The sequence below is a fragment of the Electrophorus electricus genome, chromosome 5 (genome assembly GCF_041902795.1).
Source record: "Electrophorus electricus isolate QZ-2024a chromosome 5, ASM4190279v1, whole genome shotgun sequence".
Taxonomy (NCBI): domain Eukaryota; kingdom Metazoa; phylum Chordata; class Actinopteri; order Gymnotiformes; family Gymnotidae; genus Electrophorus; species Electrophorus electricus.
In genome coordinates this window covers 5,796,316-5,812,356 of record NC_137501.1, presented here as the reverse complement: position 1 = coordinate 5,812,356, position 16,041 = coordinate 5,796,316, and the positions used below count along the sequence as shown (strand labels likewise).

Here is a 16,041-nt window from a genome sequence, read left to right as displayed (position 1 = left end):
TGGCAACTGTTCCCCAGGCGCCTCCCATGGTATGGGAAGTAGCATCGCTAACGCTAGGTTATAGCTAGGTTATCTGAGAGTTGTTGTAGTTGGGTGACATTACATTAATACTCATTATCGCATGTACTTTTTTCTCTTGTACTGTACGTGTGGACTGCTTGAAACTGGATTTACATGTTCCGTGATCTAACTGGTAAATTAACTCAACGTGTTAATGGTATATGAATAGTTAGCTTTCATGACTAGCTAGCAAGCGAAGTTGGGATGATGACAGCAGGTAGATTGTTAATAATTGTCAACCAGTAATGTTCCTAGTCCCGTACTGTTCGGTAAAGATTCTCTAAAACAGGGAGAAAAAAAACCTTAACTAGTCCAGTATGCGCTCTGGACTGTGCTGCATATAGCTGGGTATCTAGCTATCTTCAAGCCTAGCGAAGCGGTTTGAGTTAGCTAATCTAAGTTAACTGGCTCCCCAGGTCAGGTGCGCTGTCTTCTCCGGGCCCTAACTACGACTGCGGTGGTATGTTCAAACTGAATGTCATGGTTTCCTGGAGCCATGTCCTGTAAATCCAAAGTGGCCCCGAGCGTCGACTTCGACCACAGCTGCTCGGACAGCGTCGAGTATCTGACGCTCAACTTCGGTCCGTTCGAGACTGTGCATCGCTGGAGGCGTCTCCCGCCGTGCGACGAGTTCGTGGGTGCAAGGTAAATCATTTTGTACCCCTGTAAGCGGAGTCAGTGTTCCGCCAGTGTCGCGGATTTGACATGTAACCCCTGTCTCGTAGACGCAGCAAGCACACAGTGGTGGCGTACAGGGACGCCATCTACGTGTTTGGAGGCGACAATGGGTAAGAGATTGGACCTTCTCCTTATAATGGAAATAAAAACCCTCGTAGGTGGATTGCCAACGTCTCACATCTGTCCTTCATACAGGAAAAACATGCTCAACGACCTGTTGCGTTTCGATGTGAAGGACTGCTCATGGTGTCGGTACGTGTCCTCGGTGACTGTATTTTTGATTGTTGTGAAGGAAAAGCTTATCCTTGTTAGGATAATACCTCATACCCTGGCTTGTTACTGACATTGATGTTTGTAATTCAACAGGGCGTTTACCACTGGAACCCCCCCTGCCCCCAGATATCACCACTCCGCTGTCGTGTATGGAAGCAGCATGTTTGTGTTTGGTAGGTGTGTCAGTAAACTCAGGACCAGAATGCACTTTTAACTCCTTGGATAACACGCTCTTATTAACATTCTGGTACTCTCGGAGACACTTTTCACACAATAACACTTTCCGCTGATAAGTTGCCGTCTGCGCTGTTTTAGGCGGCTACACAGGGGATATCTATTCAAACTCCAACCTGAAGAACAAAAATGATCTGTTTGAGTACAAGTTTGCCACTGGTCAGTGGACAGAGTGGAAAGTGGAGGGGAGGTGAGGTGTAGATTTGTAGTGCTGACATTTGGAGAAAATCAGCCACTGAGTTTTAAGGGGCCATATGTGTAAAGTCTGTCGAATGCCCCTGTTTCAGGTTAGTAGCCAGGTCCGCCCATGGAGCCACCGTCTATGATGATAAGCTGTGGATCTTTGCTGGCTATGATGGAAATGCAAGGTACCATCCTTTTTAAGACCAACTAAATGTATTTGGTGGGGTGTTTGGTGTTGATCTCTGCACATCGCAGGGAAGGCTGGTGCTTTGGAAGAACTTGTGCTGTTTTTACTCATTTGTATTCATCTGTGAAGGCTACGATGGCATAAATCAGATCTGATTTGTATTCACAGGTTGAATGACATGTGGACCATTGGTCTTCAGGACCGTGAGCAGGCTTGTTGGGAAGAGGTGAATAAGGATTTAAGGCTACGTTTTGTAGATTTGGATTAAAACTAACATACTGACAGTAAAGCATCTTAAATGAGCAATATTTGCCTTTTATAAGCTTCAGAGTGACGATAACGGAAAACACCTGTTAAAGCTTGTCTTTGGAGTTATTTGCTACATAGTTTATAGCAAGTTCTCATATGTGCTTTCATTTATTAAAAGTTGTTTAAGACATTGACTCAGGATATGAGGAACCAGTATGTCCTGTTGTTTAATGTGTGCTGGCCTTGTTGTGCTGTTGCTCATCAGATTGAACAGAGTGGTGAGATCCCCCCCTCTTGCTGTAACTTTCCTGTAGCTGTGTGTCGGGACAAGATGTTTGTCTTCTCCGGCCAAAGTGGAGCCAAAATCACCAACAATCTGTTCCAGTTTGAGTTTAAAGGTCATATGTGAGTTCTCCAGAGATGCATCAAGTTTTTTAAAATCAATATTTCTGTTGTTCTTTTCAGCAGTACTATAAACTAATTTTGTGAATGTTAGCAAAGGTTTTAGGAAGGATTAAAATCACATCTCGACCACTTAGAAGAAACTGGTGTCTCATTGAGAACAAAGTCAGCTGCAGATTTTGAAGCTCAGGCTGTTTCTTCAAACACACGAAGTCTTAACAAGAACACACACTTAACGGGTGTCGCTCGAGTGTTCCTTCCTTCTTGTTAGTATGCGAGTGCGTAAAATTCAAGCCTGTGTGTTAGGAACCAATCCCTGTGCGACTCCTCCCCACAGATGGACCCGTATCCCCACTGAGCACCTCCTGAGGGGTTCGCCCCCACCCCCCCAGAGGCGCTACGGCCACACCATGGTGGCTTTCGACCGGCACCTCTACGTGTTCGGGGGAGCGGCAGACAACACGCTGCCCAACGAGCTCCACTGCTACGACGTAGACTCTCAGACGTGGGAGGTGATTCAGCCCAGCACAGACAGCGAGGTAATTCCACCAGTAATACTGTGCATCAGTTACACGGTGAGCTTAAGTCTAGGTCATGGGTTTCTTTTGTGAATGTTGGGAAGATGGTGGCGAGTAGGTTTCTTAAGATGCATCCCTAACTGTCTTAAGTAGATGGCTTATGTAATCATTCGGTTTAGATCTTTTTTTGCATCTTTGCTCATTACTGGGATTACTGAGGAATTACTGAGATTGCTCATTACTGAGGAACGTATTCGCTCAGATGCCCAGTGGGAGGCTCTTCCATGCAGCAGCTGTCATCCACGACGCCATGTACATATTTGGAGGCACCGTTGACAACAATGTTCGCAGTGGAGAGATGTACAGGTTTCAGGTGAGCACTGTCTCACTGCTGCACACAGCATCTTGCAGGACTTTGGTTCTGTTTCTCGTGCACGCTTGTCTTTTGCCTTTTGAAGTTGAAGGACAGTGCGAAACCTGAAGAAAGAAATGGGGGTGGGGGGGGAGTTGCCAAGGTGACTGGCAATGAAGGCAACCCAACAGCTGTTGATTAGCATGATCTTTGCAAAATGTTTTGCTGTTTGCATGAATTCACTGTAAGTTGTATTAGGCAAACTGCTCCATTTTAAAACACAGACTCCTTTCCTGAGCCTGTCTCCCTTCTCCTAGTTCTCTTGTTATCCGAAGTGCACTCTTCATGAAGATTATGGCAAGCTATGGGAGAACCGGCAGTTCTGTGACGTGGAGTTTATCTTGGGAGAGGTTGGGAGAATGTTTGTGTTGAAAGAGCTTTACGCGTTTAATAACATCATGAACATGATGGTCTTCCATTGTGTAAAAATGTACGGCTTCTGACCATATTCTCATTCATTTCCATGTCCCTCAAAAACCCCAGAGGGAGGAGAGAGTTCTAGGTCATATTGCCATAGTAACGGCCCGTTGCCAGTGGTTGCGGAAGAAGATTCTTCAGGCCAGAGATCGACAGAAACAAGTTAGCGCAAGATTACAATTTAATAAAAATGTCCCAGAATACTATGTGAAATATGAAATAATTTATGTAGTGTAACTAGATGTTTAAAAAGATGTCATATATGTGCACCTGAACAGTGCGTCAAGCGCATCCAAAAGGAACGCTGCGTTATACTTTTAGACGTGAGCTGTAGAGGATGGCTCCGAGTATGCGCTCTGATGCACCATGTCTCTGTAGAAGGGGAAGCAGGAGGCGGGTGCGGAGGACGAGGAGGCCACCGCAGGCAGGCAGAAGGACAGCCCCGGTGCTGGGCGGTCCTCAGGAGGCCCCGCCCTGTTGGAGGTGTCCATCAGGGAGGCCGAGGCCCAGCCGTTTGAAGTGTTGATGCAATTCCTGTACACAGACAAGATCCAGTACCCGCGGCGAGGTTAGCTCCCAGCACCTGCCATTCATGACGGATGCAAAACTTAGGCCCCAGAGCCTTTGGTAGATGTTTGAATTGAATCCAGAATAATCTGTTAAGATAAGACATGCACAATGAAGAAGTTGTATAAATACAAGATTAACTGATGTTAATATTACCCAATGCCACTAAATGCTTGGAGTTGTGCAATAGACGTATTTCATCAGAGTGTACTGTCGTGGTACGATATCACTCTGTCTGTTCTGACTTCCCCCGCAGGTCATGTTCAGGACGTCCTCTTGATCATGGACGTTTATAAACTTGCCTTGAGTTTCAAGCTGTCGCGACTGGAGCAGCTGTGCGTGCAGTACATCGAGGCCTCAGTTGACCTGCAGAACGTCCTCAGCGTGTGCGAGAACGCCAACAAGCTCCAGCTCGACCAACTCAAGGTGACGAGTGCTGTTAGCACAAATCACACTAAGGAAGCAGGAGTTCTCGCTGTGTCTGTAGAGCTGGAGGGCAGGCCGACAGGACCCACACGGTGATGTAGCTCACTTCTCTGAGCCTCTGCGCTGACTTCTAGACGTGAGCTAGTGAGACTAGTAGACATGCTCTCTCCTCCTCTGTTAAGTTCATAATAAACATCAGAGTCTATGTCACGTAGACAAAAACCAAGAATCCAGGTTCTGCTACATTTAATAGCATAAGCTGTAGTTGTGTAATACTGCTTGGAGTGTAGAAGTGACATCTAATCAACAGACATGAGCTATAGCTTTTAATGAGAACATCTGTAACATACAAGGTCCTTGCTCATCTCCTCACGTGTCTCCGTTTGTGTGTCCACAGGAGCATTGCCTTAACTTTGTAGTGAAGGAGACCCACTTTAACCAGGTGATCATGACCAAAGAGTTCGAGCTCCTGTCCACACCGCTCATTGTGGAGATTGTGAGGAGAAAGCAGCAACCTCCTCCCAGAGTCTACTCGGACCAGCCGGTGGACATAGGTACATGTCCACACGCTTTCGGGCCTCGCTGCTAGGCTGTAAAGACGCGGGCGCTGATGAAGGCAGTGACCTCCACCTCATAAACAACAACAACAACAAAAACAAAAACTGGCCAACCTGAGTCCTTGTCCTAACCTGTCCTGGGGTTTGTGTCTCAGGAACGTCTCTGGTGCAGGACATGAAGGCTTATCTGGAAGGGGCGGGGCTGGAATTCTGTGACATCATCCTGCTGCTGGACGGCCATCCTCGTCCAGCTCATAAAGCCATACTGGCAGCCCGCTCCAGGTAGGATGCACTGCTGAGTCACAGCAGGCACTCTGTGGCCATAAGTATCTTACATGCCTGTAACGACAGTAGCACGCCTTTTATCCGGATCACTTATTATTATTATTATTATTACAATTATTATTTTTCATTGGATTGCTACTGGTGTTGTACACTCAGCTCCACTTAGAAGTTCAACATTTTGACAACGCCTACTTTTATTTATTTATTTTTTTAAATTAACAGCCAGTGCTGATCTCTAAATTTAACACATGACAAGCGAAGAGGTGTTTAATACAATCACTGAGGAGCACGTTTGTCGTTTTGTTCCTTTGCAGCTCTGTGCACACCTGGGGCCAGTTAGCACTAGTCTTCCCCTGGTTACTTAGGTGGAACTGGAACTGGAACAGAGCAAAAGCCTGAATCCTGAATCCTGAGTGCCGAATCCAGTACCCTTGCTGCCCCTTTTCTCTGTGTACTGATCCTGCGTCCTGACTGGTTGATTTTTCCTGTTAGCTATTTTGAAGCGATGTTCCGCTCGTTCATGCCTGAAGACGGACAGGTGAACATCTCCATAGGCGAGATGGTGCCCAGCAAGCAGGCCTTCGAGTCCATGCTGCGCTACATTTACTACGGAGACGTCAACATGCCTCCAGAGGACTCGCTGTATCCTTCCAAACACCTCTCCCTTCTGTGAGGCTCCTGTAGCTCACCTTGTAGAGCATGTGACGCAGCACCAAGGTCATAGGACCGATTCCCAGTGCATATACTATAAATATGTGTGTTGCTCTGGATAAGAGTATTTGCCAAATTATATAAAATTGATGGCTAATACTAGATGCCTTGTTACTTGTGTGTGTTTGTGTGACTATTAGGTCAATAACTCTTGAGACAAATAAGTGCGTGAGATGTTTTTAAATGATGAGAATGGGGCAAATGTACAAGTTTGTTATCTCTAGAGGGTTTTAATATTCTTAGATTCAGAATGAGCAAAGGCTAGGATCGCAAGCGGGAAACGCAACATGAAATGTCAGTAGTAGCTGCACCAGGCCCTCCCTTTTTATCTGTCCCGGCTGCTCCGTACGGAGGGGCCCGTTGCCTTGTCTCCTTAGCCTGAGCGCAGGTACCTGTTTGCTGCGCCATACTATTATGGCTTTTCCAACAACAGGCTGCAGGCCTACTGCAAGCAGAACCTGGAGATGAACGTTACCGTGGAGAATGTGCTGCAGGTGAGGCCTCCTGCTCCAGCTTCAGAACGGAAACGTCTGTTACAAATGGCCACGTCCTGGAGGGTTGAGGCAAAATGTTGTGTTGTGCACAGCTGAACAGCTGGCCTTGTCACCAAGGTTGCTTGGGGTGCTAAGCAAAATGTGCCCTAAAAAGACGAGAATCGCAGCATGCACAGTTTAGGTGTGTGGTTATTGATTGATTTATTTTTAATTTGTTTGTGTGCTGTCTTGTGAATGGTTCAAACAGCATTTTTCCTTGAATCCTAGATTTAAGGCCAATGAAACATTTTGAATGCTGTCCTCTCAAAGCAGGCATTCTGTCTTTCTTATCTTGGCAGTAAATAAATGAAGAAAATTCTCATCCCTTTTTTGTCCACATTGACAGTGTTTGACAGCTGTTGGCCCGGTTTAATACTCTTTCTAGTGCTTGGTCTCCTGTCTCTTGTACTGGACATTGATACAGTATGATGTCTCCCATCTAGTTGTTGAGGTTTGGGTTACATAGATGTTCTGTTTAGTTATAGATCACAGCGTTTCATCGGGTTGTCTTTTGCTTTGTCGTCTGATTGGTTCTCAGATACTCGAGGCAGCTGACAAAACCCAGGCTCTGGACATGAAGAAGCACTGCCTGCATATTATAGTGCACCAGTTTATCAAGGTGGGTGTGCTGCTGACTGGTGCCCTGCGGGTGTGCTGGCTCCCAGACCACGGCTGACCCCGTCGCCTCTAATCAATGCACATGATCAGAACGATCAGCAGAGAGAGACTGGCTTTGCATCTATACCAAATTAACGTGATCAATGACAATCAGTATGATCAATTCACAGTGATCTGCTTTTCAGTAATGAAATGTCAGTGTATCAGCCTATACATCATAAGTTGTGTTTGCATGCAGCATGAAAACGCCACTTGTCAAAATAAAAATACCATAATCCAAATTGCTTTTTATTCCATTCTTTTTGGCTGTTTTATTTGCTTGTGTGTTTATCGGTTGCTTTGCACTCCTATCTGGCTGGTGTTGTTTTTATTTACAGTTTGTTTACAGTTTGTTTATTTGTTTTGCTCTGCTTCCCCTAAAGGTGTCCAAGCTCCCCAACCTGCGATCGCTCAGCCAGCCACTGCTGTTGGACATCATAGAGTCCCTGGCATCTCACATATCAGATAAACAATGTGCTGAGATGGGCTCCGATATATAGGCATGACCTTCTCTCTGCTTCTCATCTGTTTGTTTGTTTGACTCTTCAGTTGTCTCATATCTGTTGTTTCCTTCCTTCCCTGTTTGTCTGTTCCCTGCTCTGTGTGTGTGTGTGTGTGTGTGTGTGTGTGAGGGAGAGAGAGAGAGAGACATGTAGGCCTTGTGTAGACTCTGTAAACACAGCTTCATGTAAAGGCTACGTTTATGGAGACGTTATGCATTGACGACTGGCATATCTATGCTGAAGGATCCATGTTCATTACCTGAAAGTATCCTGCACACCCAAATGTGTGCAAAATGTATTCGCATGGTTTTAAGATTACTGAAGGGGGGTGGGGGATTCTGACAAATGTATTATTCCATTTATTCAGTACTTTGCTTATAGGTTTAAAATGCCTGTTTCACAAAATGAAAATTAAAAATGATTAACAGAGAGATATATACACACACTGCATACTGTAAATATTAAATGCTCAAACCTTTATGCCTAAACCCTTGGGTTTGTTCAATCTCAGTATTGCCAGTTATTCAGGACAATATGCAGTTCAGTGATTATATGTACGGCTTCACATGCTACTGTGTGCCATTTCTATTCTGTGACTGCTTTGATGACTTTATGGGCCCTGCGTAACCTGATCATATAATGTTAATAAATCCTTTACGTGACTTCATTTGGTTGTCTTAGTAATTCAGATAGCGAATATGAGTCCTTTTTAAAAACTTCATCAGTTGACTCTCCTAAGTACTTTTAAATGTATATTATGAAATATCAACCCTTGCTATATATACATAGTTTGTTTGTTTATTTATTTATTTATCGATTAGTCATATTAGTATATACACACATCTGATTTCTACAATAGCCTGCCGGATATGGAATGAAAGGTTTACAGTTACCAGCTGAAAGCGGCCTCTTGCTGGTGGCCGGGTGTTTGTGTGGGTGGTATGTCCCTCTCCAACTGCACCTCCCTGTGATCCGTGCTGCCCTTCGGATGAAAGGGATGAAACAAAAGACGTGAAAGTGCGTTTTTAGGAGGCAGCACAAGGAGGCCCATTCACGTTAGAAGCGTGCACTCTTACACCCGCCCACCAGCCTGTGCAACCATCCCCGGGCTCACTCGGGTCGCTCGGAACCTTTGGACTGCAGCACCGCCTCGCCGTTGCCAGGCAACGTTTCCAGTGTAATGGCAAATATCAAGAGTACAGAAAACCTTAAAGTATTTGGAGGACCATATATAAAATTTTGCAGTTGGTTGATCGTTTTAACCGTGGTCAGCATGGGTTTGTTTTTCTGTTGATGAAAATCTGTGTTTTGTGGTAAATGATTGCGCTGAACTGGAAACATCCTTGTTCTTCCCCAGATGGGCTGTATGTTCTGATTGTAGTCTCACCTGTCCCCAATCAGTTAGCAGGCCGATACAACTCAGAAGTAAGCAATACTTGGTAGTCAAGTAGATAAGTATGCAAAAATGACATGAGACCAACATTCATTTTAAGATGAGACTAAAATGGATTTCTAATGGTAAGTCACTACGGAAACTACACTTTATTCCAAGAATATCTTTAATATGTGTCCTGTGCCCTATATTTAAACTAACTGAATTAAGTTAATCCAATACTGAATATACTGAATATTATCACAAATGGGCTAATCATTGACATGAGTCATGTGGCTCCTTTAAGGACGTGAACCAGGTAACCCCTGAATGATATAACTGAACTCACTGCGAGAGGGACCGTGATCACAGAAGCTGCCTGAAAGGGACCTTTAGCCTCACTTTTTAAATTAAGTTCTGATTTGAGAACAATTTGGGAATTTGCTATAAGTATTAGTAATTTAGGCTTTAGGTGGGTGAAAAATGGCTGTAGATCAGTAGATCTAATTGTGGATGAGTGTGCCAGCTCTGAGATCCTTAATGAATGTCCCTGCTTGCACAGAAATGCAACCCCTACTTTAACCTTGAGCCTTGCCCACTCGTAGTGTCCTCCATGCGACTTGCAGGTTCAATTACCTGAGATTTGACCGAGATAAGCCAAAACAATGGACCTCTGTGGAAAATAATGATAAGGCAAGAGTTCACTCATAAAAGTACCATAGAGGGACAATTTAGGAAGTAGCAGGCAGTTGTAGGAGGCGATCAAAGATTAATATATTCATGAACTGGAGCTTACCAAACATGTTTTTATGGACAACTGTTTATGGAATGTGTCCAGTAATGCACTATGAACTCAAGATCTGACCCTTTTAAATGTAAATGCGTTGTTGTCTTAAAAATGAATTATGCATAAGAGCGCAGCGAAGGACATCCTTATTGCGTATTTGAGGACAAGTGGCGAGGAGACTGAGTTCAGGCTTGATTGTGTGGACCAGTTCTCTGAAATCCATTACCAGACCCAGTTTAGGCAGAGCAAGTGTTGAACTTACTAGGGCCATTAATTCAGTCAGCACACAACAACGACCACAGCAGTGCGTGTAGAGAGCTTCATTTTATTATTGAACAACTACAGTGCTGTCGGTCAATCCAAAATGTTAGTAAACCTCTAACCTGAATATTTAAGAAAGTCAAAGTGAGGTTTTGGCTTTCTTAGGAGAATATCTATGTGTGCATAATTATTTGGCAACTATCTATATGCGCAGAATTATGTAACTAAATTAAAAACGGAAATTTTCCCATCTCACTGGTTTATTTTCATCTGATAAAGTGAGAATAATAATCAAACAACTCAAAATGTACAAATAAACATTTCTGACATTTAAAGAAAAAATCGGTGACTGATTTTATAGGGTTTCTTTTCAATAACAGTCATAAGCCTTCCATTCACAGAGTCTGTCAGTTTCTTTATCTGTTGATCATCAATTTTTTGTGTAGCAGCAACCATAGCCTCCCAGACACTGTTAGAGAGCGGAACTGTTTTCCTTCACCGTTAATCTCCCGTTTAAGAAGGGCCCACAAGTAGGGGTTAGATCACGTGAGGAAGGGGGCCATGTCATTATTCTTTCATTTTTAAGGCCTGTACTGGCTAGCCATGCAGTGGAGTACTTTGATGCATGCAATGGAGCATTGTCCTTCATAAAAATCATGGTCTTCTTGAAAGATGCAGACTTTTTCCTGTACCACTGCTTGAAGAAAGTGTCTTCTAAAAACTGGTTTGGGGTTGATTTTGAGTCTATATTGAACCTGAAAAGGTCCAACTAGCTCATCTTTAATAATAGCAGCCCACAGCACCATCTCCACCTTGCTGGCGTCTGAGTCGAAGTGGAGCTCTGTGCTCGTTACCGATCCAGCCACGGACCCGTCCATCTGGTCCGTCAAGAGTCGCTCATCTCATCAGTCCATAAAACCGTTGATAAATCTGTCTTCAGACATTTCTTGGCCCAGCCTTGACGCTTCACCTTATGTGTCTTGTTCAGTGGTGGTTGGGATTCAGCCTTCCTCACCTTGGACATGTACTTGTACTTCTGGGCACTCCAGGTAGGTTGCAGTTCTGGAATATGACAACACTGTGGATAATGGGTTCCTGACCACTTCAGGTTTGATTCTTTTCAAATCTTTGGTAGTTAATTTTTCTCAACACGTTTATTGTGAACTTGTTGACTATTTGCAGCAAAACGTTTAATGGTTCTGTGATCACGCCCCAATATCCTAACAATTTTAAGAGTGCTGCATCCCTCTGAAAGACTTTTTACATTTTTTGACTTTTCAGTTAAAGTTCTTTTTTTGTCCCATTTTGCCTGAGGAAAGAAGCTGCCTAATAATTCTGCACACCTTGATGTAGGCTGTTGATCTCCTTAGGCCGCACCCTCCCTCATTACACAAATACACTTCACCTGATTTGCTTGAATCCAGTAAGCATTCAAGTTTATACAGTTTGGAGATGGAAAATATGCATTAAAATGATGATATGGTCAAAATACTCTCTTGCCAAATAATTGTGCACACAGTGTACAAAATACAGCTGTTCTCCTGTTGTGTAACCCCTATGGGGAGATGGAAGCTCCTTACAGGACGCTTAATCGGGAGTTTCTCCGACTTTTCCCTGCAGTCTCTTTTGTGATCTCACGCTTGTCTCATGTTTCGCGCCGCAGAAGCTCCAATTGCCCAACCGTGTGCAGATATCTAATTTCCCTGCTTTTAAAAAGGCCTTATTGTCCCCACCACGATATCCATCAACGTCGGCCGAACAGAACAGCTCTTGTGGAGCACCCGCATGCTTAGGGATTAGCTGGAAGCGAACAGGTTGCTTTTGTTATTAAAACGCCCACCGTACGGGAGGTGGGCCGGGCCTGCTGATGAGGGGCGGGGTGGGTCGCCGGCAGTGGGGTACTGCCGATCGGAGCGGCTGGCTGGGCAGACGGAGGGAAAGCTGACAGACGCGAAGGCCGGGATGGTGCTGCTGACCCCCAAGGCAGTGCAGAGGGCATCGCTGTTCGTGTCGTTCGGCGGCCTGGTGACCACGTTCGTCACCACGCTCCTGCCGCTGTGGAAGACGATGAACTCGGACCTGAACGAGATGGAGAACTGGTACGAGGGCCTGTGGCACATGTGCATCTTCACCGAGGAGGTGGGCCTACACTGCAAGGCCTTCGAGTCGCTGCTGGCCCTGCCGCCGATCACGCTAGCCTCACGCGTGCTCATGTGCGTGTCGGTGGCGAGCGGCCTGCTCGGCGTGGCCGCCGCCTTCTTCGGCCTCGACGGCGTGGCCATCGGCCCGGGCTGCCACAGGACGAAGAGGACGCTCCTCGTCCTTGGCGGCGTGCTCATCTGGGTGTCAGGGGTCACGACCTTGGTGCCGGTATCACTGATCGCGTACGTGATGGTGGTGGAGTTCTGGGATGAGAGCCTGCCCGACGTGATGCCGCGGTGGGAGTATGGAGAGGCCATGTTCTCCGCCTGGTTCTCCGGCCTTCTGCTGGTGGTCGGAGGGACGTTCCTCTTCGTAGCCGTGTGTATGGGGGACCATGAAGCCAGACAGCGAAAGGAAATTTTCACGCCTCCTCATGAGCAGCGACCAAAGACCCAGCACTACCTAAAGACGGAAGTGTTATAGTTTCATCTCTATTAGATTGTTCTGCAGAGAGTTACAGTCTGATATAGCAATATGAAAGCCATTTTTTAAATTTAGAAAGATGCACATTTACCCGATTTTTTAATATCTAATTTTTAAAAAAAGATCTGCATATTGCTTCCTTTTGGTTGTTGGCAACATTTATTGTTCTTTATTAAATCTAAGAGAATTTCTGCTTCCACATATTTGTTTATATATTACACAAAACATTTAGTGACATGGCTCATAATATAAATCCATTCATGGATTTTACGGTACAACCAAAAAAAGCTTAAGACAACCACAACATCCGGTTTGAATTCAGCGTTGGCTGCGGAAGGTCCATTCCTTCTGGTTAATGTGAAACCATCCGTCAGCCTCAGAAGCTTTCGAAGGTCTCTTCCTCTAACAGCCTCCAGGTTCTCGAGACCTTCAGGTCCCGCAGGGCCTCGGTGTCAGCTGTGTCATGATATCTGTGGGACAGCTAAAACTCCACAACTCCAGCAGGCTGACTTGTTCTGTTGATGTTCGGCTTGTTGTTTGACCGTCATAACTAATACGAACACAATTTCATAAATGGTGGGTCATGACATTTTTTTGCTTTAAGAATACTTAGAGAGAGATAAGTAATATTAGATAAAAGTGAATGTTCTTGTCTGTGTAGTCCCCTTAGATTGTTCTGGAATATGTTAGTCTATCTGAATCACCTTTACATGACATACATACATTTAGATTTTAATACAATATGAGGAGTGGCATTGATGGTGGCTTCTGACATGGAGTGGACTTTCTTAACTGAATGACAAGCAATAATTATGCATAACTAACACCATTATGTCGCATTTTCTTGTGTTAAAAGGTCATTTTAATGAAAATATCCATTGTCCAATTCTAATGAAATAATACTGCTGAAGTTTTGAAATGTTAATGTGTTATTACTACTAACCAACTGACCATATTACCAGTGGACAAAAGGATTTAGAGCTGACCAGATATGTGAGGTGATCATTTTGTTAGAAATACTCCGTTTTTGTTAGTGCAGGAGAGTGTGTGTTGCGGAGGTGCCTCTAATGGTCATTTTGGCAACAGTTAGAGAACTAAAGAACAAAAGTCAAAAGGAACAGAGGGCAAAAGCTAGAGAGAGCAGCCCAAGAGAATGTTTTTCTCCTCCTACCCTTTAAAGATGTGCTATCTCTCAGTGGTGGGCTAAAGGAGAGAGAGAGAGAGAGAGAGAGAGAGAGAGAGAGAGAGAGAGAGAGAGAGAGAGTATTGATGTCTAGTGTTGCTGCAGGTTCTACGGTCACCGAGGACAAGCAGAGCACAGGTGTGCATCTTATTATTAATCGGAGCTTAATTCCAACCATTACACGTGCCACTGCACCAAGCGCAGGGCATTTAGCTGTTCAGCAGTGTGGGAGAGAGGGCCATCTGTGTCTGAACAAGTGTGTGGATCTGTATCGGGGCCTGAAGGTTTTTCCTTAAAAAAGTGACAAGTTTAATGTTTCAAAAAAATGTCTCAAAAAAGTTTCTTTATCTAGTATAAGCTATTGAGGAGGGAAGTTAACAAAATTCATTGCATTAACCTTTTTTATGTCTACCATTCCATTTTTTGCTTAAACTTGTTAAATGAATGTTTCGAGTTTTTAAGCCTAAGGGTAACTATGAGGTAGCTATCCAAAATTTGCAAAAATGATGGAGGATGGTCTAATTTCTTTTGTATATTTTAAGAGTCAGCAACTTCACTGTAATTAACTTCTATGACAAAATAAGACATTGACAGGTATTCGAACAAACAAACAAATTCCAGGAACTATACTCAGTTTCCATGGGTAATGCCATGCCTGCTGCTGTATGTTCCCAGCATTCTGAAATGTTTTCCTCTGAAAAAAAGCCATTAATTATTTTCAGTTATTGACAGGCTTCATGGGGGGACTTTAGCTGGTGGAAGTGTTCAATCGCAGGGTACCAGCATTAACATTCAGAGCAGCTAATAATGCACACATTATTCAACACCACACTCTGTTTTAAAATATGAGCCCTGGCAATGAAAAACCTTACATGTCCATTCACTGTTTTCCCGCATTCAACAAAATAAAAACAAGAATATAAAGCATTACTGCAAGTTTTAGTTTTAAATGCTCAAATGAATGAATTGTCTATGAATTATATCTATATAAAACATATTTAGCATTTTAATGTAATTTTAAAGTAAAAGTAAAAGCTAAAATAACGGATTATACTATAAGGGGAAATGGCTGATATATGGTTTCTCGTTGCATATGTTTCTGTCTCACCGTATATGGCTTTGAGGGTAATGTAGCCTTGTATATGGGCCACTGTATAATTAGACTAAACTGAGTGCCATATGTTTGTCTTCTAAGCCTGAAGGGGAGATCAGTGCTCTGTTATGATGTATCATCTTGTCTGCTTGGGCTGAAAATGCTACCGAAGTCACCATAGTGCAGTTCTCATCCCAACCACCAGAGAGCACACAGGGCACAAAAATCTAAAAACCTACCTGTGAGTTTAAGTTATCGTAATTCTGCAAAACTAGTAAAAAAAAAACAAACTTAAAGCTTAAAGCTACACTAAATAAGAGGCTAAGACTAGAGGGAAGCAAGTTAATAGCTCTATTAGTATCTCAGTCACTACAATACCACTTCACCTGAGGCAACACACCTACCTGTGGCAGGTGCCTTTACCTGTGTGCCTGCTTGTTACTCGTTAGTGCAGTGAGGTTTGATAGGGAGAGCTAGCATGCTCAGCAGCATGGACATCTTATTCATCTTGACCTTTCCTCTCCTGCTCTAACATACGTATTAGGACAAGAAGATCTAAAAAGATTTGTTTGCACCAAGTGCAAACAAATGCTCATAAAACACACACACACACACACACACCGTGCAATTCAGAGGAGCTCAATGAAGTTTAATGCACTGCATCACTGAGTCAAAGCACACAACAACAGTGAAGTTCATAAAATGCAGATCAACTGTTGGGATAGTGTGTGGAGTGTAGGGGTCCGAAGAGACAGACAGGAAGAGAGACAGGAGTGTGGAGGTACAAGTACAGGTGTCTATTAAGTCTATTAAGAAAGGATGGAGGCAGTGAGAAACACTGGAGACAGTTGGGAGAAGGATGGAGGCA

The 16,041-nt window shown here is 44.1% G+C and overlaps 2 protein-coding genes across 3 annotated transcripts; both read left to right on the top strand.

Moving 5' to 3' along the window:
* Positions 1-8: 8 nt before the first annotated feature.
* Positions 9-8,519, top strand: lztr1 (leucine zipper like post translational regulator 1). Of its 2 annotated transcripts, none has more exons than XM_081713925.1 (21): positions 9-29; positions 477-705; positions 786-848; positions 934-990; positions 1,105-1,184; positions 1,327-1,435; positions 1,533-1,613; positions 1,784-1,841; positions 2,130-2,269; positions 2,604-2,805; positions 3,047-3,157; positions 3,454-3,546; positions 3,680-3,775; positions 3,992-4,181; positions 4,437-4,606; positions 5,004-5,160; positions 5,319-5,445; positions 5,941-6,090; positions 6,548-6,653; positions 7,231-7,311; positions 7,733-8,519. In XM_081713925.1, exons 2-21 carry the CDS (start codon positions 536-538, stop codon positions 7,847-7,849), a joined length of 2,358 nt encoding a protein of 785 aa, XP_081570051.1. In that variant the 5' UTR covers positions 9-29; positions 477-535; the 3' UTR covers positions 7,850-8,519. The 2 variants fall into 2 exon arrangements, with proteins under 2 accessions (XP_081570051.1, XP_026878976.1); XM_027023175.3 differs by lacking the exon at positions 9-29 and adding an exon at positions 36-193.
* A 3,633-nt stretch (positions 8,520-12,152) lies between these two features.
* cldn26 (claudin 26) lies at positions 12,153-14,997 on the top strand. The gene has a single exon (XM_081714824.1). The coding sequence runs from the start codon at positions 12,235-12,237 to the stop codon at positions 12,895-12,897; it is 663 nt and encodes a 220-aa protein (XP_081570950.1). The 5' UTR covers positions 12,153-12,234; the 3' UTR covers positions 12,898-14,997.
* The last annotated feature ends 1,044 nt before the right edge of the window (positions 14,998-16,041 follow it).